At 45.6% G+C, this 22,493-nt stretch overlaps 2 protein-coding genes across 5 annotated transcripts in view; one reads left to right on the plus strand and one right to left on the minus strand.

The window, feature by feature from the left end:
- LOC141121865 (uncharacterized) overlaps positions 1 to 16,859 on the plus strand; it is a 306,769-nt gene extending 289,910 nt beyond the window's left edge. For 2 of the 4 annotated variants that reach the window (XM_073611620.1, XM_073611622.1), the window contains one exon: positions 15,563 to 16,859. In XM_073611620.1, the coding sequence (XP_073467721.1) occupies positions 15,563 to 16,557 (995 nt within the window). In that variant the 3' untranslated portion in view covers positions 16,558 to 16,859. Of the gene's footprint in view, positions 1 to 9,713; positions 9,936 to 10,013; positions 10,221 to 10,343; positions 10,483 to 15,562 lie in introns of all 4 variants that reach the window. The other 2 variants (XM_073611618.1, XM_073611621.1) reach the window with 2 other exon arrangements.
- Positions 676 to 1,992, minus strand: LOC141121821 (uncharacterized). The gene has a single exon (XM_073611537.1). It carries the CDS (start codon positions 1,990 to 1,992, stop codon positions 676 to 678), a length of 1,317 nt encoding a protein of 438 aa, XP_073467638.1.
- Positions 16,860 to 22,493: the final 5,634 nt, after the last annotated feature.

The raw sequence follows: 22,493 nt of genomic DNA on the forward strand, positions 1-22,493 counted from the left end.
ATTGGTTTAATATTGTGGTTTTATTTAATTTATGTCCTTCAATGTCTACTGTACTCATAAATGCATGGAGTATGATCTCAGGTATTTGTATGAAATTGTCCCTGACATAGTAAACTAAGGGGTTTATGCAAACAATACGCTGGCTCAGGGTGACAAGCATGTGTCCAGCCGTGACAAATTCTGGACGTATTTTAATAAACACGGTGATTTCATATAATCGTCAGCTCCAACTAGTGACCATAATGAGGTATTAGTTCCAAAATACCTCAAATCAGGAAAAAAAAGTTCAATACTGCATTATGGCCACTAGATGGACCCAATGATCATAGGAAATCACTGTATGAAATAAAATAAGATGTGACATGAATGTGACATGAATGAATGATTGTAATATATGTTCATCCATTTATAAAAACTAAACATGTAAGTGAAGTGGTAACTATTGAGCCAATCGCTTTATCAAACCACACATACTATCTCCCTTCAAAGTGAAAACAGAAATGGTTTACACAAAATCAAACCGTGTAAATATTTTCCAATCAATAACCTCTACCCAGACAAGATATGTAGAAATAATGAAGACATTTCCCACACTCAAGGCACTAATACACCTTTGAGGATTGTTTAGGATCCCTGATGTACAGGAAGACAGGACTTCAGTGAGGAACAATTCCCTCACTCAGGACAGGAATACGGCTTCTCCCCCATGTGAGATCTCTGATGTCTGGAAAGATTGGACTTCAATGAAAAAGATTTCCCACACTCAGGACAGGTATACGTGTTCTGCCCCGTGTGAGATCTCTGATGTCTGGAAAGACTGGACTTCAATGAAAAACATTTCCCGCACTCAGGACAGGAATACGTCTTCTGCCCCGTGTGAGATCTCTGATGTGTGTGAAGATTGGACTTCTGTGAAAAGCATTTCCCACACTCAGGACAGGAATATGGCTTCTCCCCTGTGTGAGATCTCTGATGTGTGTGAAGATTGGACTTGTGTGAAAAGCATTTCCCGCACTCAGGACAGGAATACGGCTTTACCCCAGTGTGCAAACTCTGGTGTGTGTCAAGATTGGACTTGTGTGAAAAGCATTTCTCACACTCTGGACAGGAATACGGCTTCTCCCCTGTGTGAGACCTCTGATGTGTGACAAGATCTGCTTTTGTTACACAACATTTCCCACACTCAGGACAGGAATACGGCTTCTCCCCCGTGTGAGATTTCTGATGATTACAAAGACTGGACTTCTTTGAAAAACGTTTCCCACACTCAGAGCAGGAATACGGCTTCTCTCCTGTGTGAAATCGCTGATGTCTGTTAAGATAAAACTTTTGTGAAAAACATTTCCCACACTCAGGACAGGAATACGGCTTCTCTCCTGTGTGAGATCTCTGATGTCTGTAAAGATCAGACTTCACTGAAAAACATTTCCCGCATTCAGGACAGAAATACGGCTTCTCCCCTGTGTGAGATCTCAGATGTGTATAAAGACGGGACTTCTCTGAAAAACATTTCCCACACTCAGGGCAGGAATACGGCTTCTCCCTTGTGTGAGATCTCTGATGTGTGTAAAGACTGGACTTCTCTGAAAAACATTTCCCGCACTCAGGACAGGAATATGGCTTTTCCCCTGTGTGATATTTCTGATGCCTGTAAAGATTGTATTTTACTGAAAAACATTTCCCGCACTCAGGACAGGAATACGGCTTCTCACCTGTGTGAGATCTTTTATGCACATTAAGTTTGGATTCAGAATGGAAACACTTCCCGCACTCAGTACAGGAAAACCTCTTATCTGTTGGAAGGACGGCACCGTCCCTCACAGTCTGAGGTTCCTCAGGATAAGAGGAATACGATGGTCCATCTACACTGTGTGGTGCCAAGGGGACATTTGAGGTAGTCGGGTTTTCTCCTGGACTATACTGTGTGATGGCCTCATCTTCTACTTTACAGTCTGAAGACAAAGTGAGACAATCCCCTGAGGTTTTCCTCATCTCCCGTCCATCTACTAAAATAGTAATTAAAAAGATTATTACTAGACATGAGCAGATTGGTTCTCCTAAACCAGGACTCCGCCCACATCAGACAGCTTTGTCTCTGAGGATCTTACAATTCCACCCTCAAGGTAACTAGTAAATGGGTCCTCTGATCTCCTACCAGTTCATTTCTTTATTCATGGACCTTAGTCAGAGAGTGAGGAAACAATGAGAATTGTCTTTTATAGGAGTGACAGTGATGAGGGGATTATAGGACGAGTGTCCCCACCCCCTCTATCACTCATTTCCATCTTCCCAACACAAGAAGTCCTGCACTTCCTTATTTAGTCCGTGATTTAGTCATGAATAACAGCGGGGCTGAGCCCCACCAGAGGTCAGAGAGTGAGAATGGGGGGAGAACAACCAAGATGAAGACTGGACTGATCCTGAAGACCACCATCATTGGGTTATTGACTCCTCCCTCATTATCACTTTCTGTTTAAGGTTTCAAAGTTTGAGGATGTTATCACATTATTATCAACATGTAAAAGTCTGTGTTCCAATCAAATCATCAGATATAAAATGTCCAGCTGGTAGAAAATGGGTGTAACAAAATAGAATACATATTATGTTTATATATATTAGTGGGTAGAGGGGAGAGAGCAGAAGTCAGGACTATGTAATGTACAACATATTGTATAAGATACAACAGATAGGACTATATAGTATCGGAATGAATAGTATTTGTTGGACTAGACTAGAAATCCCGGTGACATCCACCATAGGAGAAAAAGTTCATCCTGTTACTAAGTTTAATTAGGTAAATCTCCTTCAGGGGGATAGCTTTGGTTAGAGGATTAATAGTTGAATAAAATTGCTAGTCCCACAGGAACAGTATTGATTGAAGTTGTAGCTAGGTACAGCTGCCAGTGTGGAGAGGTGGAAATGATCCAGTTTGTGATCCTTGATAAAACCAGTGTATCTGGTGAAACATGTCGGATCTTGCATCACGACAGAGACGCTCTGTGCGTCACGGATGATGTACCACATCACGCTTGCACATGCACAGTCGATTGATTGAAGCTAAAGGCAACCATCTTGGCTGAGGTGAGTGGACGGTGGCCCAGAGGACTCTACAGCAGTACAGAGCGGAAGGAAATCACTTGCTGGAGCCCCACGGACCCCGCTCTGAAACAAAACATACAGGACAGCATACATTGCTCCCGGGCTGGAGAATGACAATACATCCATCTGGACTGTAACCATATCGTTCCATACATGGTCGGGTGAGCGGACCTTTGGTCCTCCAATTGCTTGGTTTACTTTGCCCCTGGCATTTTGCTATACCTCAGCCTGTGTTAGCCTGCTTCACTATAGTGTCATCTTGCTACTGTTATCCAATGATGGAACTTTCAGTGAAAGTATCTAATTCAATCCTGGATTATTGTATACTTGTACCTCTGGACTAGCCACTAACTGTGGATCCTTTCCACCTCTCTACACTGGCAGCTGTACCTAGCTACAACTTCAGTCAATACTGTTCCTGTGGGACTAGCAATTTGATTCAACTATTAATCCCCTAACCAAAGCTATCCCCCTGAAGGAGATTTACCCAATTAAACTTAGTAACAGGATGGACTTTTTCCTCCTATGGTGCATGTCACCGGGATTTCTAGTCTAGTCCAACAAATACTATTCACTTTAATTAACCACTGCTTGGGTTATAGGTGTGTGCATGCACAGTGAAAGTGTGATGCAGCTGCTCTTAGACAACGTTGTCTAGTTTGAACATGATCTTGGTGTTGGGTGTGGGTACCTGGTCTTGGCATTTTTTTGTATTAAATACATTTTTGTAATAAATGTATTCCCTTATTAAGCAGCTTGGTCCGCCTGTGTCTCTTCCCAGTAGGATCCTTTCCCCTGTAATCCTTCTCTTTATAGTTATTGTATTTAGGCACGGAGACCGCACCATATACTGGTGAGCCTGCAATTTTTAGGGACACCACACGGGCATCTTTGATCATTACCCAGTGTTGTGATAACAAATAGTGAGTGTTGATCTTCAAAAAAAACTAATTTTTATGCTATATAGTATCAGACTATGTAATATACAACATAGAGTGTATAGTGCAGGGGTCAGGAGTATGTAATGTACAATATTAATTATATAGCGTAAGGGTCAGGACTCATAATATTGGTATTCAGTAATCAGTGGAAGGTTAACTGTTTACCTAACTGAGACAAGTTGCAGAGGTCCCACACCGCTGCCTCCCATCTCCTGAGACTGCACTTAGACCCCTTGCACACTGATAGTGCTCCACGTTAGCAGTAAAGCGCTGCTACTTTTAGTGGCACTAGGCGGCCGCTAGTGGCCGAAGAAAGGGTTAAATGCGCCCGAAAAGTGCCGCTGCCAAAGGCTCATTGATTTTAATGGGCAGGGCGGTGGAGGAGCGGTATATACTAGACTGGAAATCCCGGTGTAAATAATAAAGAAGAGTCATCCGTATGTATATAAGTAAGGAATCTTCAGGAACTGAACACTTCAAGCAGATATGTATGGCATCTGAGATGAAGGTAAACACACCACCACCCAAAAATAAAGAGGCTTACCAGATGGGATGGACCCAAAGGGCATACGCCGAGTTGGGTCGGATAAGGCTTGGGTGGTGACGATGCTTATGGATTGACCCGCATGATGCTGTATCCCTCTGAACAAAAAATGTAATTTATTGAAATAAAAGACGACGTCTATGAAGACGAAACGCATCGGGTAGGACCCCACTGTCGCCACTTTTCTCTCAGCGCTGTTTTATTTGGATTTACATGTGAGTGTATATCTTTTTATTTCAATAAATTACATTTTTTATACGGATTCACACTATGTGGCCTTTCCAGATGATGGGGGATCTAGGTGGACCCTCCGTACTGCTCTCTCCTTTACAATAAAGTCTCCTCTTACCCGGTGATGTGAGGGGCGGCTGATTGTCCATCATGACGTCCTTGTAGAGATCCTTGTGTCCTTCTAAATACTCCCACTCCTCCATGGAGAAATAGACAGTGACATCCTGACACCTTATAGGAACCTGACACACACAATGATACAGTCACCATCCAGACACATCCCTTGTCTGTTACTGGATAATGTCCCAGAATTCCCAGCACCGCTCACCTCTCCTCCATGATCTCTCTGGTGACTTCTAGATTCTTCTTTTTATTTCTCTATCAGGTAGGGAGGTGGAGGCAATGTGATGGTCATATGATCTCCAGACTTCACAGGAGGAAAACTCTAGATCTGAACACAAATAGTAAAATCAAATGATATTCCCAGAATCCTTCTCACCTCATCATTTGAGTCTCCATTGTATTAAAGCCCCACTTCAGACTGAGATATAATTCACCCACACAGGACACCTCACACTACGCAGGGTAAAGTGGAGGTCCACAGAAAAACAAAAAAAAAATAAAAGCCAGCAGCTACACATACTGCAGCTGCTGGCTTTTAATAATAGGACACTTAATTGTCCTGAAGTCCAGTGATGTCGGCACTGCAGCTGATGTTTCCTTTAGCTGCCGGGTGCGCCATTGCGGGTAAGTGAACACGGCAGTGTAGCCTTACGCTGGGAACCCTACTGCGCATGTGCCCCACTCCTCTCTCCTACTGGCCCGGCGACAGGGGGAGGAGGATGGAGCCCTGCGATGACATCATGGGCCAGGACACGGACTCCCGGAAGTGGGAAAAGCCCCCCCCCCTCCCTGAAAGGTGGCGATTGTGGCACCGGAGGGGGAGAGGACACAAATGAGCCGAAGTTCCACACCTCATTATGGAGATAATGCAGAAACCATGCTCAACAATGGCGGGTGTATGACTTTTCCCGCCAAAAACGAGCATGGGCCGCTAATTGTAGTAAATGCATTCCAAGCCTCGTTTCGGATATTCGAGGCTGAGAATGACAAAATTTGATACGGCACATAACAGGCCAAAAAGCTAATGATGCAGACGTGGGGGCACATAAACGTCCGCCCCCAGTCCTAATGGCCCAATAAAAACAAAGATTGACAGAGACAGAGTCCAGCATCCAGCAACATTGTCAGAATACAATAGTGCAGTGGGGAGGATTCCCCCATCCCCCTCCAAAGTGTGGATGGGGGAATCACTTCAGTTTTTTTTCACTCATTCCGCTGGCTGATCGATAAAACTGAACCATGTATGGCCAGATTTGGGAGCAAAATATATTAATCATCAACTGATATATGTGTGTATCATCATCTGCTGGAGATAGAAGACATCACAGTGACTATGGAGGAAGAGGACGGACATGACGGGAGGTTACTGGGTGTAAATAGAAAATAAGATCTTATTACCTCCTCTACTGCCTCTTCCAGTAATGTCTTCTCTCTACTTCCTATGGAACATCCTGTCTGTACCTGACATCACTTCCTGTCTTTATTCCATAGAGACTTCCTGTCTGGGTAGAAGTGAGATCACCACCTTGTGGAGCTCAGAGGAACTGCAGCCCCAAGAAACATCTCGTAGTGTGAACACGGCCTTGTGCTGTGTGTGTATGTACTGTATATCCTTATAGATGGGTCATCTCCACTCCCACCAAGGGGGATAGAAATATATTACTGCTCGGGGGGGGAGACATTTTGGCCCCTTTTATTTTGCAGTAAAATTGATTGCAGATTTAGTCATGTAGAACATCTGTTATATGGATACAAAGAACCCCAGCCGAGAGTAAAGGGTGGAAATGGCTCCTGATCCCCAGATTTGGGCAATTATGTCACCAATATAAATAGAATAAAACCCGCGCTATGTGTAACAACTCAAATACCTACAAAAATAACTTATACCGGACTGCTGCTGTAACAAAGGTAAGTATTCCCTTTATCAACTAGAAGAGCATTATGTGTCACAGCGCTGTCCTATTGTGTGTGCACATAAATCATCACCAATACACTAAAATATGTGGAGACATTCATATATAAAGTGCTAGGGGCTCAAATAATATTCTCTGCAGATCTACTGCTTCCACTTTACACCTACTTCATTGATCTTATGGTGTTTATCGATAAATGAAGTAAACTGATCCATGTGCAAATTCATATACAACATAAAGTGCTTTGTGCTCAAGATGCTGTTCCCTGCAGATCCACTGCTTCCACTTTGCACCTACTTCTATAATCTCATAATGTTTGCTGCAATATTAAATAAAAGTAAAAATCTGTGCAAATTCATGTAATCATACAATATTTTATACTCAATATAGTGTTCTCTGCAAGTCCACTGCTTCCACTTTGCATCTACTTCAATGAACTAATTTTGTTCAAAACAATCCACCAATCAATGAAAAGTTGATAAGGTGTAAAGTTCTCGGTGCTCCAAACTGTGCCAGCTGTAGTGTAGCCACGCCTTCTTCCACCTCTTACACACGTGATGGTGAGGACGCCCCCTTAGTAGTGCTTCCCCACTCACCAGAGCAATATGACTCCCAGCTTTTCATCTACCAGAGTCACCAACATCCTTCACACTCTCCTCACCTCCGATGGCAAAGGAACTGGATCCTCCTCGCTCACTCCTGAGAGTCTGCTGAGCTTTCTGTCATCTCTCTTCATACACTCTCAGAGCTCCGCCACTTCATACACACTCAGGGAGGAGAGAATGGGGTATACAGTACACACACACACAGCACAAGGCCGTGTTCACACTATGAGATGTTTCTTGGGGCTGCAGTTCCTCTGAGCTCCACAAGGTGGTGATCTCACTTCTACCCAGACAGGAAGTCTCTATGGAATACAGACAGGAAGTGATGTCAGGTACTGGCAGACATTCCATTTGGAAAGACGTAGAGAGAAGACACTGCAGGATTTGGCGGCAGAGGAGGTAATATGTAGATTAACCCCTTCAGGGGGATCAGTTGATGATTAATATATCTTCCTTCCAAATCTGGCCATACATGGTTCAGTTTTATCGTTCAGCCAGCAGGATGAGAGGAAAAAACTGAAGTGATTCCCCCATCCACACATTGGAGGGGGATGGGGGAATCCTCCCCGCTGCACTATTGTATTCTGACAATGGGGGGCGCTCCTCCGCTCTCAGAATACACAGATCAGTGATGAAGCTATTGGCTGCAGCCGCTGATGGAGTGACTTTTATCCGGCAGTGACCACACATGGATGGAAATGTGACCGATCCCTGCTGAACCAGCTGAATTTCCATGTCTCTATGGTCACCATAAGTGACTTCCTCCCCTCCCCCTCATCTCCTTCATTATGTAAGTCATGCTGAGATCATCTCCCATTGGCTGAGCAATATTCTCATTTGTCTCTGAGCTCCTTCTTGCTATTCCTCGTCCTGCCTGTTGTTTTCTTGGATTGATTTTCTGTGTAGTGACCCCGGCTTCATCTCTTGGATGCGCTCGTCTGTTGCTTGTCCTGACCTTTATCCTGATTCCTGGATCTCCTCCTCATCTCTCCTCCATATCCTCTTACACAGCTTTTCTCCACACCTGCAGTGATCCTGGGGGGTGGAAACTTGGCACCAGCACTCAGCAAAATCCATCCCCACCATTAGGAGCTCTGGAGAAAATTGTCTGATATTTACACTCTGTTCCTCCGCACGTCACCTGATCATGTGAGAGATTACTTTCACAGATTCCTGACAGATTTCTGTATGGTAAAGGTCAAAGTTCACTCTTCAGTTTAGGAGAGGTAGGACACACCCAGGAACAATGATTTGGTTTGCACGGGAGCCTCATATAGAGGACCCCTCAAATCTCCCCATCTAAATGTCCCTCCATCCAGAGTCTATATGTCCTATGACATCACACTGACCTCGCAGCTCCTCCTCCCATTGTCCCATCTGGCTCTTTTCTCTTTTCTGATGCCCTTAGGATGTTGGCGGATCCTTGGTTTCCTTACTAGCAAAGTAGGACTGTTTGTCCCGCGTTGTATGTGACAACACCAGAATTGCTTAAGACAATCCCTTAACCTACGGAGTGTGGGGTCCCTGTGTAGGTAAGTGATACCTCAGTTTGAAGTGAGGCTTTAATAAAATGAGACCTTGCCAGAGAGGTGAGGAGGATTCTGGGAAGTTCAATTGATTTTGCTCTTTGTGTTCAGATCTAGAGTTTTCCACCTGTGAAATCTGGTGATCATATGACCATCACATTGCCTCCACCAAACAAAAAGATGATTGTAGAAGTCACCAGAGAGATCATGGAGGAGAGGTGAGCGGTGCTGGGAATTCTGGGACATTATCCAGTAACAGACAAGGGATGTGTCTGGATGGTGACTGTATCATTGTGTGTGTCAGGTTCCTATAAGGTGTCAGGATGTCACTGTCTATTTCTCCATGGAGGAGTGGGAGTATTTAGAAGGACACAAGGATCTCTACAAGGACGTCATGATGGACAATCAGCCACCCCTCACATCACCGGGTAAGAGGAGACTTTATTGTAAAGGAGAGAGCAGTACGGAGGGTCCACCTAGATCCCCCATCATCTGATGAACACATAGAAACAATGTATTCAGTCAGTGTGTGTGTTTCCTACAGATGGATCCAGCTACAGGAACCCACCAGAGAGATGTCCCCGTCCTCTGTATTCCCGGGATTCCACACAGGAAGATCACACCATCCCTCACCATCATCAGGTAGATGAGGAACAATCACTGATAGTATCATTAGGATCTGTACATTATCTGCATTGTTACCATTGATGTCATTTCTATTATATATTCAGAGTGGAAACCTGAGAGATTCTACAGTTGAGGTTAAAGAAGAGATAAAAGAGGAGGATGATGAGGATGGGGTGATGGAGGAGTTTCTAAAAGAACACAAAGATCTGTACCAGGACACCATGGTGGAGTCATCCAGCTACAGAAACCCACCAGAGAGATGTCCCCGTCCTCTGTATTCCCGGGATTCCACACAGGAAGATCACACCATCCCTCACCATCATCAGGTAGATGATTGACAATTATTGGTAGTTATAAGTTATACACAGACGTGTTTGTTACAATGAATATCTTATATCTTTTAGAGTGGAAATCTTGGTGATTATAATATTGTTGTTAAAGAAGAGTATAAAGAGGAGGATGAGGAGTATGGAGTGATGGAGGAGTCTTCAGAAGGACACAAGGATATGATGGAGCCACCTAATACCAGGAACCCACCAGAGAGATGTCCCCGTCCTCTGTATTCCCGGGATTCCACACAGGAAGGTCACACCATCCCTCACTGTTACAAGGTTGGTGGGACGGAGCTTATAAAACACAGACTCATGGAGACAATGTGTTGATTTTTTATGTGCTGCCACAATAATAAAGCTTATATTTTACAGATGATATTCTCTCTCATTTTCTTGGTTTAGGGTGAAGATCTGATAGATATAAAAGTTGAGGTTAAAGAAGAAGAAGAGAGGTATGTGAGGGATGATCAGCAGTCTATGGAGGAGGATGGAATAACGGGGACATTTATAGAGGAGGACACTCCTACAGAGATCAGCACAGGTGGGTCATTAAAGTGGTTGTAACCCTAAAAAAAAAAAAAAAAATATCCTGTTCCTTTAAAGCACCATAAACAACATTGTGCATCTGCAGTGTCATTTGTCCCTCTCTATGCTGTAAAATACCTGGTTGATCCTGCCTTTTCCTGTGTCCCCCTAGGTGTGCAGATCACAATAATTATGGCCACTGATCCATGATACTGTGGTCAGTTTATGTTCCTCTGTCATCCTACAGTCTCTCCCTCCCCCCTCCCTCCCTGTTTGCAGGCTCAGTAGTCTGTGTATGTGTTAGCCAGCCCCCCCTCTTCCCCTCTTGCCCCTATTCCATTGTGGATGTAAAGTCACTGATCATAATTAGTGGTATCCCCTCTGTTATATTCAAACAAGGAAGATGCCGCTCCAGGCGAGCAATCGCTGCAGTCCGGATGCGCTGGGTGCAAGCCACGGCTCACCACCAATGATCAATAGGAAAAAAAGAACGGCTGAATGCCACAGGAACGTTCCAACGATTTTACTACAAAAATAGCAAATGACAGCCAACATAGACAGGGTGTCCGAACCCAGGAGGTGATGCATCCGTTTCACACTGACCTCAGTGCTTCTTCAAACCAGTGCTTCTCAATGTTTGAAGAAGCACTGAGGTCAGTCAGTGGAATAAATTCGTTGGAACGTTCCTGTGGTGTGCAGCCGTTCTTTTCTTTCCCCTCTGCTCTAGCAAGATATACAGTGCAGCGTCTGTGTTCTTTTAAAATTATGAAGCTAAATACATTATTTCACAGTGCCTCTGTGGGGTCACATGACCTCCCGATGGCAGCTCAGGAAAGGGGAGGTGACAAGCGAGCGTCCCCCGCCTCCTGAACCATACCAGGCCACATGCCCTCAACATTGGGGGTGTGTGCTTTGGGGCAGGGGGGCTCTGCCCACCCCAAAGCATCTTGTCCCCATGTTGATGGGGACAAGGGCCTCATCTCGACAACCCCGGGCTGTGGTTGTCGGGGTCTGTGGGCGGGGGGCTTATCTGAATCTGGAAGCCCCCTTTAACAAGAGGACCCCAGCCCCCCTCCCCCCTATGTGAATAGGTATCGGGTACCCCTACCCAGTCACCAAAAAACTGTAAAAAAAAAAAAAATAACCACAAGAAACAGTTTTTGACAAGTCCCTTTTTAAAAAATAAAAAAAATAGTGTCCCTCGATGTAAATCCATCGTCATTTACGACGCCCACCGAACCCCAAAAATAGAAGAAGGAAAAAAACACTCCGCCTCCTGGGAGGCCTTCTGACATCTGCCCACTCTGCGCTTTGACAGTTCTTCTATAGGCAAGGGGCGGGCTATGTCACCCGGTGGTACCGCCCCTTCTGACGGAGGGCCCCCTTGTTAAAGGGGGCTTCCATATTCCAATATGCCCTCCACCCGCAGACCACGACAACCACAGACCAAGGTTGTCGATAAAAGGCCCTTGTTGCCCCAAAGCACCCACCCGCCCAATGTTGAGGGCATGTGGCCTGGTATGGTTCAGAAGGGGGGGGGGGGCACTAGCTCATCCCCCTCCCCTTTCCTGACCTGCCGAGCTGCATGCTCAGATGAGGTCTGGTATGGATTTTGAGGGGGACCCCTCTCTGTTTTTTTTTAAACATTTTTCTGTTGCTGGGCAATGCCGGCATTCTTTTTTTTTTTTTTTTTTTGCCATGACCCTCTTGGACATTGACCAGTATCAGCATATAAGCATATTCCACAGATGAGCTAGAGGTCTGTGCAGGCAGTGCCTGGAAGAGTCAGGAGCAGATTGGGCTGACACCAGAAGACCAATACAGGAACAGATCACAGATGCACAGGATCATAGTACACCAAACAGCACTGACACAGGGGACTAGTGCAGTTTAAATAACAAGTCTGATGCCAATGGCACAATGTGACAGTTTTCCTCCTATTCATGCGCCTAAGCACATGTATGTGCCTTTCCTGACACGGGGGCTAGTAGGGTATACAGGCAATTTATCCCCAAGTTTGCCCTTATTGCTGCATGGACAGCCTCTTCACCAAAAGAGGAGACAGTCACCTTCCATCCAGGCTTAATTGTGTGAACCCCAACAGCAAGCGTTGGATGCCCTAAAAAACATCTCATGGCTGCACCTCTCCTGGATTATGCTGACTACCCGAAGCCCTTCAGAGTCTACACCAATGGCAGCTTGCAAAGGCCTAGGCAAGTGCAAGATGGATGCAAGAGGGTAATCGCTTATGCAATCCGCAGCCTGCGGCCCTCTGAATGCAACCTTCACAACTACAGCCCATTTAAATTTGAACGGTTACCCCTGGTGTGGGCCATCACAGAAAAATGTAGTATCCCCGGAGCAAAATTGAAATTTATGCCAGCAATATCCCCCTTGCTTACTTGAAAAAGGGCGAAGTTGGGATTTGCCTGCTTGGCCCAATGTAATTAAGTTTAATTAGAATATACACTATAATCTGGGATGGCTAAATAGCCACATGGATGCCATTTTCCATTTCCCGGTAGAGAAGCCCATGCGTGATGTAGATGTAAGTCAAGAGACCTTGGAAGTGGCCCCTGTATTGACTCTGCAACCTTTTTCTACACACTTTTCCAGGGGCCAACAGGCAGAACCATTGCCAGAGGTGATTGAAATCCATAAGCTGGCTGAGTGGGACACTATTAATGAAAAAGAGCCTGATCTTTTCCAAAGAAAATGTTTCCTCTCCCAAAAGCATAAACCTACTTATTGTGAGAGCCAGGGGTCACCAGGACATGTCTAGATTGCTGCTACGGCATTGGGACTGGCTAGAAATAAGGGATAACATTATGTACCATCAAGCTCACATCCCCACAGAACAACAGGATACCTTCCAAATCGTGGTCTCCCAGTTGCACATCTTGCAGGTCTACCAGATAATTCACGCCACAATCGGGCATACTGGGGTGGACTGTACTGAGCACAAGTCAGGGAGAACATTTCTTGACTGTCAGAGTGGGTGCAGCGAGCTTGTCGCGAATGTACGGCCTGAACCTCGCACAAGGTCATTCCAGAATAAATGGCCCCTCAGTCTATCACCACCTCGGAACCCTTTAAACTAGTGATGATGGACTTCTTAACGGTATCAGCCTCTCCATCTGGGTTCCACTATGCCTTGGTGTTATAGACCACTTCTCAAAGTATGGAATAGTGATACCCACCAAAGACCAAACTGCTGTAACCACCACCAGACTATTCTGGAATCATTTGGTTTAGCCCTATGGGTGCCCCAAGTGCATCCTTTCAGACCAAAGACCTAATTTTGAACCTGGGGTATTCTCGAAGCTGTGTTGTCTGAACAGAATCCATAAGTCCCACACTTTCCTCTACCATCCACAGGGCAATGGGGTCTGTGAACATTTTAATCTCCCACTGTTAGACATACTTCAGACTCTGGCACAAGGGCATTCAGACTACTGGCACCAACACATGGGGGGTGTCATTTGAGCCTACAATAACACAGTACCCCAGGCCATGGGACACACCCCCTTCTTCCTCATATTCAGGCATAGGGGGTGGCTCCCCGTAGACCTACTTCTGAACATATAATCCCCCAGCACTCCCAACAAATGGGTACAAGAGCAGTGTGCTGAAAAGGGTTTAATAGCTAGTTCTTGGACACCATTGAGATGTGGCTGAGGAAATTGCTCTCAGCCTTTTGCTGCTACAGCCGGAGGACCAGGTGCTAGTAAAAAACCCAATATTTGAGAGCGGTAGCAAGTTGAAACCCTATTGGGAAATCACCTCATACAGGGTGGAGAAACAGCCACTCTTACTGCTGCTGTTATATGATGTGATGTCTGGGGGCCCTGAAGTCAACAGGTAGCACCTCCATCAGAACCTACTGTGTGTTGTGCAGAGACTATCCCATCAGGCCCTCTGCAGACTTGTGGGACTCTAACCCTGTGGATCTTCCCAATGTCAAGGAGGTACCAGTCCAGTGTTATTTGCCACCCCTCAAGATGATCCCTGCCAACCCCCCCCCCCAGATCTGGAGATGAAAATGCCGCTGATTCTTTGGAATATCACTCTACAGAGGACTGAAAGAGTGCTCCGAGTTCCAAGGAGCTTGTGGACTCCTATGAGGACATGAATGATAGCCCAGGCAAGGGTGGTATGCCTACTTATGATAACCCCAAAGCACCTAAGGCTCCTGGACAAACCCCAGTGAATGATAATCCCAAAGACAAGCTGGAAGGTCCCAGCGAGGGTCGCTGCCCTATTTGGTCTAACCAGGAGCAGTTGCCAGCCAAGTATTCTGATTATGTTGTATAATGTACTGCCTATCATTATTGCTTTTTTTTTTGTTAATCGTCTGTTTACCTTGCTGAAATTTCACTGTTTTTTTATTGTTGGACATCTTTAGTAAAGGGCAGTGCTTATAAAAAAAAATCAATGGCACACTGCAGTTGTGCACATTTTGCATCTGGTTAGTTGAAGGAGAGGAACCCGCTGGATAGGGAGAATGTGCCTAGCATCAGGGAGAGGTTCTGGAGGAGGAGGGGCAGCATAGAGAATGTCATCAGTGCTGCTTTTGGGAACCTTTCCATCATTAGTTCTTGTTTCTTACTGTCTACCAGCTGCCCCCGCTGCCAGGTGCTCTCACTCTCTGAGCAGCGCTCTCCAACATTACTGTATAATCATCTGTGAGTGGTCTTCAGGATCTTCATCTAGGTTGTTCTCCCACCATCCTCACTCTCTGACCTCTGGTGGGGCTCAGCCCTGCTGTTATTCATGACTAAATCATGGACTAAATAAGGAAGTGCAGGACTTCTTGTGTTGGGAAGATGGCAATGAGTGATAGAGGGGGTGGGGACACTTGTCCTATAATCCCCTCATCACTGTCACTCCTATAAAAGACAGTTCTCATTGTTTCCTCACTCTCTAACTAAGGTCTATGAATAAAGAAATGAACTGGTAGGAGATCAAAGGACCCATTTGCTAGTTACCTTGAGGGTGGAATTATAAGATCCTCAGAGACAAAGCTGCCTGATGTGGGCGGAGTCCTGGTTTAGGGGAACTCATGTCTAGTAATAATCTTTTTATTTCTATTTTAGTAGATGGACGGGAGATGAGGAAAACCTCAGAGGATTGTCTCACTTTGTCTCCAGACTGTAAAGTAGAAGATGAGGACATCACACAGTATAGTCCAGGAGAAAACCCGGCTACCTCAAATGTCCATCCGGCACCACACAGTGTAGATGGACCATCGTATTCCTCTTATCCTGAGGAACCTCAGACTGTGAGAGTCGGTGCCATCCTTTCAACAGATAAGAGGTTTTCCTGTACTGAGTGCGGGAAGGGTTTCCACTTTAAATCTGGCCTTAATGTGCATAAAAGAACTCACACAGGAGAGAAGCCGTATTCCTGTTTTGAGTGCGAGAAATGCTTTTCAAATATTTCCCATCTTTACAGACATCAGAAATCTCACACGGGGGAGAAGTCACTTTCCTGTTCTGAATGTGGGAAATGTTTTTCACAGATGTACAATCTTTACACACATCAGAGATCTCATAGAGGGGAGAAGCTGTATTCCTGTTCTGAGTGCGGGAAATGTTTCTCTCGAAAGTCCAGTCTTTATACACATCAGAGAGCTCACATGGGGGAGAAACCATATTCCTGTCCTGATTGTGGTAAATGTTTTTTAGATAAATCCAATCTTAAAACACATCAGAGATCTCACACGGGACAGAAGCCATATTCCTGTCCAGAGTGCGGGAAATGTTTTTCACGTAATTCCAGTCTTTACACACATCAGAGATCTCACATAGGGGAAAAGCTATATTCCTGTACTGAGTGTGGGAAATGTTTTTCACGTAATTCTAGTCTTTACACACATCAGAGATCTCATATGGGGGAAAAGCCATATTCCTGTCCTGAGTGTGGAAAAAGTTTTTCACGGAAGTCCAATCTTTACACACATCAGAGATCTCACACAGGGGAGAAGCCGTATTCCTGTGCTGAGTGTGGGAAATGTTTTTCAGTGAAGTCCAATCTTAACACACATCAGAGATTGCACATGGGGCAGAAGCCACTTTCCTGTCCTGAGTGAGGGAATTGTTCCTCACTGAAGTCCTGTCTTCCTGTACATCAGGGATCCTACACAACCCTTGAGGTGTATTAGTGCCTTGAGTGTGGGAAATGTCTTCTATATGAATGTTGCTGGACATCACAGCTCTCATGTGGGGAAGAAGCACACCCTGATATACACCTCAGATATAATCCATGGCTGATCTTCATCATGTAAGAAACAGTTCATAAGGAGATCAGAGATCACCAAAGACATGGATGAAGTGTTGTACCGTGTTGGTCATTGATAGCAGTAGAAAAATAAAAATGGGTAAATTACCTTTCAATGGCATTGCGTAAATTTTTTGGTGTTAGATTTCACAAACGCTTAGAGGTCTTTTTAAAGGAGTAAAAATTTGGACAAATGTGAGAAGCTATCATCCAGCCTTGACAAATGTTGGTTGAATTTTACTTCATACAGTGGTTATCTATGATCTTTGGCTCCATCTAGTGACCATAAGGCAATACTGCACTATTCTTCTTGATTTCGGTATTTCAGGAAAAATGCCGCATTATGGCCACTAGTTGGAGCTAACAATCATAGGAAATCACTGTGTTAACTCAAATTTGGGAAGAACTTGTCATGGCTGGATGAAGGCTTGTCACATTCTTTCAACAATTTTTTCATAAATCAACTCCTTTAATTTACTTTCCTACAAATAACTGAGAGATTGTACTCATACAATGACTTCATCAGGCATGGTCCTACAAATAACTGAGAGATCATACTGCCTTTAGACTGCCCGCTGTCAGAAACCATGAAATCAGGCCGAGACAGAAGTACAGTTAAATCACACTTGTTTAATAATAAAAGTAAAAAGAACAAAACGTAGTCAAAACATAGCCAAAGTTCAGTAACCGGAACGGATAGTCTGCCAAGCCAGAAGTTAGGGTTTAAAGTAGTGGAACAGCAAGTAGGATCTGGAGCCAGAAGGGATGTCAGCAAAGCCAGTCTTTAAACAGGAACGCAGGAGATAGTTTATTGTGATGTGACCAAGGCGAAGGCAGAGCTCCTCTGGACTGGATGGCTTAAGTAGGCAGGACTGACGAGCAGGATCATCAACAGCTGAGTAACTGTGGAGAGAGATGGGAGCTGGCAATTAGTCGACAGCTGAGCGGCCAGCTCAGAGAAGGAAGGGCTGAGCCCAGCCCTGACAGTACCCCCTCCTCAATGACCCCTCCCCCTCGGAGGACCACCAGGCTTGAGGGAAAATCATCTATGAAAATCACGGAGGAGGACAGGGGCATGTATGTCTGAGGATGAGACCCAGGAGCGTTCCTCCAGACCGTACCCTTTCCAATGCACCAGGTACTGTATGCGCCCACGGAACCTATGGGAATCAACAATGGACTGTATTTCATACTCCTCATGGTTCTCAACCTGTACAGGGTGAGGGTGTGGCACTGAGGTGGTAAAGCGGTTGCAGACCAAAGGTTTTAATAAGGAGACATGAAATACATTCAAAATACGCATATTAGAAGGAAGGTCTAATACGTAAGCCACTGGGTTAATCCTGCAAAGAATATGGAAGGGCCCAATAAACTGAGGAGCGAAATTCTCTGAGGGAACACGAAGTTGGAGGTTGCGAGATGACAGCCAGACCCTGTCCCCAACCTGGTAGGAAGGCGCAGGCAGGCGTCTGCGGTCAGCATGGAGTCAGTACTTATCATTAGCATGAAGCAAAGCCTCCTGGACTTGTTCCCAAGTGGAACGAAGACCACAGAGATGCTCCTCTAACACAGGAATACTCTGCGGAACAAACAAGTCAGGCAACATGGAAGGTTGGAAACCATAATTCGCCATAAACGGGGCAATTGGGAAACAGAATTCAAGGCACTGTTGTGAGCAAACTCTGCCCACGGTAATAGGTCTGACCAGTTGTTATGATAATCAGAAATATTGCAACGTAGGAATTGCTCCAAGGACTGGTTGGCTCGTTCTGCGGCCCTATTAGACTGCGGGGGATACGCAGAGGACAAAGCAAGCTGAATTTCCAACTGTGCACAGGACCTTGGCTACCTTCTGGAAGCATGTCTCACTGCATTGTGGTGACCAGGAGAGCACCTCAGCACAGAGCCAATCAAAAGAGGGGTAACCAAGCATAACCAATAACCAGCGGAAGCTTAGGTGAGGAAATAACTTGGAATTGGATTATCTCATGGTGAAGAGCCCCTATGGCCACAGACAACGAAACCATCTCATGAGTCACATGGGCAGGCTGTAGAGGTCTTCCGTCAAGAGCCTCAATGGCAAGTGGAGCTGCAGCGGAATTGAGTGCTTCGATACAAAGGCAGCATCAATGAACAGGCCTGCAGCCCCAGAGTAGATTAGAGCCTGTATCTTGACGGACGACTCAACCCAAGAAAGGGTGACCGAAACCAGGGGCTTATCCTTCTGGATAACTGGGGATGAAATAACGCCACCTAAGGTCTGTCCGTGACAGGACCTCAAGGTTTGGGCGTTCCCTGGACGGGTAGGACAGGACTTCAAAAAGTGACCTGCCTGGCCACAATAAAGGCACAATCTCTCCTTCCTCCTAAAGGCTCTCTCATCCAGAGAGACACGTGAAACCCAAGTGCATGGGTTCACCTTCACTGCCCGACTCGGTACCAGGAGGCATGGGAGGTGAGGGAGGCAAGGGTGGGACTGCAAAGCTCTGAGACAAACGTACAGGAGGCTTGCGCCAATGCTCCTTAAAAGAGTCTTTCTCTGAGTCTGGAGTCAATGAGGATGGCAAATGTGATCAACCTCTCCAGCTCAGTGGGTAGATCTCGGGCTGCTATCTCATCCTTGATGTTATCCGAGAGACCATGTTCCAAGCAACCTCTGCTGCCAGAGTACTGAATTCAGTGGTGTAATCGGCAACAGTTCTCGTACTCTGATGGACATGAGGCACTTGGCAGCAGAAGCAAAGCGTGCGGGAATGTCAAATACCCTTTTAAAAGAAGCCACAAACTCAGGGTAACTAAAGACAACAGGTTTTTGCGTCTCCCATAGAGGGTTTGCCTAGGCCAAGGCTCTCTCACAAAAGCTGGAGGCTCTACCCACTGAGCTGGAGAGGTTGATCACATTTGCCATCCTCATTGACTCCAGACTCAGAGAAAGACTCTTTTAAGGAGCATTGGCGCAAGCCTCCTGTACGTTTGTCTCAGAGCTTTGCAGTCCCACCCTTGCCTCCCTCACCTCCCATGCCTCCTGGTACCGAGTCGGGCAGTGAAGGTGAACCCATGCACTTGGGTTTCACGTGTCTCTCTGGATGAGAGAGCCTTTAGGAGGAAGGAGAGATTGTGCCTTTATTGTGGCCAGGCAGGTCACTTTTTGAAGTCCTGTCCTACCCGTCCAGGGAACGCCCAAACCTTGAGGTCCTGTCACGGACAGACCTTAGGTGGCGTTATTTCATCCCCAGTTATCCAGAAGGATAAGCCCCTGGTTTCGGTCACCCTTTCTTGGGTTGAGTCGTCCGTCAAGATACAGGCTCTAATCTACTCTGGGGCTGCAGGCCTGTTCATTGATGCTGCCTTTGTATCGAAGCACTCAATTCCGCTGCAGCTCCACTTGCCATTGAGGCTCTTGACGGAAGACCTCTACAGCCTGCCCATGTGACTCATGAGATGGTTTCTACTTTGCTTCTGTCCATGGTAAACGCCTGGGGCAGCATCTCAAAGTATATCTCAACCCTCTGCATTGGACTGCATCACCCCCAAATTGCTGGGGAAGCTGAGCAGAACCAGATATACCTCTAATAGAGGTAATACTCGAGGAGGGCACAGAGACTGGAGCAGTAGCAGGGTTGGCCTGTAACAGGTTGTATCGGGGCGGCCACAGTGGGAAATTCCAGGTGAGCTGTGCGACTCAGGAGCGTTTGTAACACCATGGCAAACTGATCCATGCGGTGATCCAGTTCATCCAATCTGGAAAAATATTACCAACAAGTGGATTGACTGCATCTTCTGAATTCATGGCCTTCGCCTACTGTAAGAAACCATGAAATCAGACCGAGACAGAAGAACAGTTAAATCACACTTGTTTAATAATAAAAGTAAAAGGAACAAACAGTAAAAACATAGCCAGAGCTCAGTAACTGGAACGAATAGTCAGCCAAGCCAGAAGTCAGGGATCAATGTAGTGGAACAGCAAGCAGGATCTGGAGCCAGAAGGGATGTCAGCAAAGCCAGTCTTTAAACAAGAACGCAGGCGATAGTTTCTTGTGATGTGACCAAGGTGAAGGCAGAACTCCTCTGGACTGGACGGCTTAAGTAGGTAGGACTGACGAGCAGGATCATCAACAGCTGAGTAACTGGAGAGATGGGAGCAGGCAATTAGCCCGACTGCTGAGTGGCCAGCCCAGAGAAGGAAGGGCTGAGCCCAGCCCTGACACCCGCCTGCAATGTACATCGAACGGCCAGCCCATGCACGCACAGTGACGTACCTGTACATTGCTGGCCTCTTAGGGGTTCAGGACATGTGTGTGCGCATCCCAGTGCCAACCCCCCGCTGTGATTAAATACAGCAGGTCAGCTGTGCCCAATCACAGCCCAGAGTTCTGTCATCAAAACAGGGCCCTGCACAGAGGGAATGATCTCTATGTTCCTTCTCCCTACAAAGCATGGAAACACAATGATTTGTAGTAATAATCCGCACACATTACACACATTAACCACTTCAGAAGATGTGGCTGCTCAATAACCAGGCCATTTTTTGCGATACGGCACTGCGTCGCTTTAACTAACAATTGAGCAGTCGTGTGATGCTGTACTCAAGCAAAGTTGACGTCCTTTTTGCCCACAAATAGAGCTTTTTTTTGGTGGTATTTGATCACCTCTGTGGTTTTTATTTTTTGCGCTATAAACAAAAGAGCAACAATTTTGAAAAAAACACAATGTCTTTTACTTTTTGCTAAAATAAAATATCCCAAATTAAAAAAAAAAAACAAAAACTATTTTTTTCCTCAGTTTAGACCGATATGTATTCTTTTACATATTTTTGGTAAAAAAATTGCAATAAGAGTATATTGATTAGTTTGCGCAAAAGTTATAGCGTCTACAAAATAGGGGATAGATTTATGGCATTTTTATTATTTTATTTGATTTTTTTACTAGTAAAGGCAGCGATCTGCGATTTTTATCGGGACTGCAATATTGCGGAGGACAAATTGGATACTTTTAACACATTTTTGGGACCATTGACAATTATACAGCGATCAGTGCTATAAAAATGCACAGATTACTGTATAAATGTCACTGGCAGGGAAGGGGTTAACACTAGGGGGCGATCAAGGGGTTAATTTTGTTCCCTAGTGTGTGTTCTAACTGTAGGGGGATGGGACTGACTAGGAGGAGACAGAGATTGGTGTTCATGCATAGTATGAACACACAATCTGTCTCTTCTCCCCTGAGAGAACTGGGATCTGTGTGTTTACACACACAGATCCCGGTTCTCACTCTGTCATGAGCGATTGCGGGTGCCCAGTGATTATCGCGCCCGCCAGGCACTCGCATTGGCTCCGGCGGCGAGCCGCAGGCACACACACGTGCCCCCTAGTGGCCAAAAGGCGAAGCAGCGTAAGGTAACGTTGTTTTGCCCAGGAGAGCCAACCTGCCGCAATACAACTGCGGCAGCTGGTCAGGAAGGGGTTAAAGATTAACTAAAGGCAAAACTTTTTTTTTGTTTTATATAGAGGGGAGAGGGATTAGAACCCCTGTCAGTTTTTTTTGCTGTTTGTGCCCCCATTAGGGAGATTCCCCCTCTCTGTTTGTCCTGTTTACCATTTTCATTGAATGTAAGAAAAAAATCCTACATTTTGGGTTGCCCCCCAGAAAGTAATAGAGGGGAAATCTTCCAATGAGGACACTAGTTCTGGTGACCTGGGGGTCCCTAAAGAATTCCCTTCATTTGGAGGGATTTCCTCTCACTTCCTG

Source organism: Aquarana catesbeiana, unplaced genomic scaffold, assembly GCF_042186555.1.
Source record: "Aquarana catesbeiana isolate 2022-GZ unplaced genomic scaffold, ASM4218655v1 unanchor233, whole genome shotgun sequence".
NCBI lineage: Eukaryota > Metazoa > Chordata > Amphibia > Anura > Ranidae > Aquarana > Aquarana catesbeiana.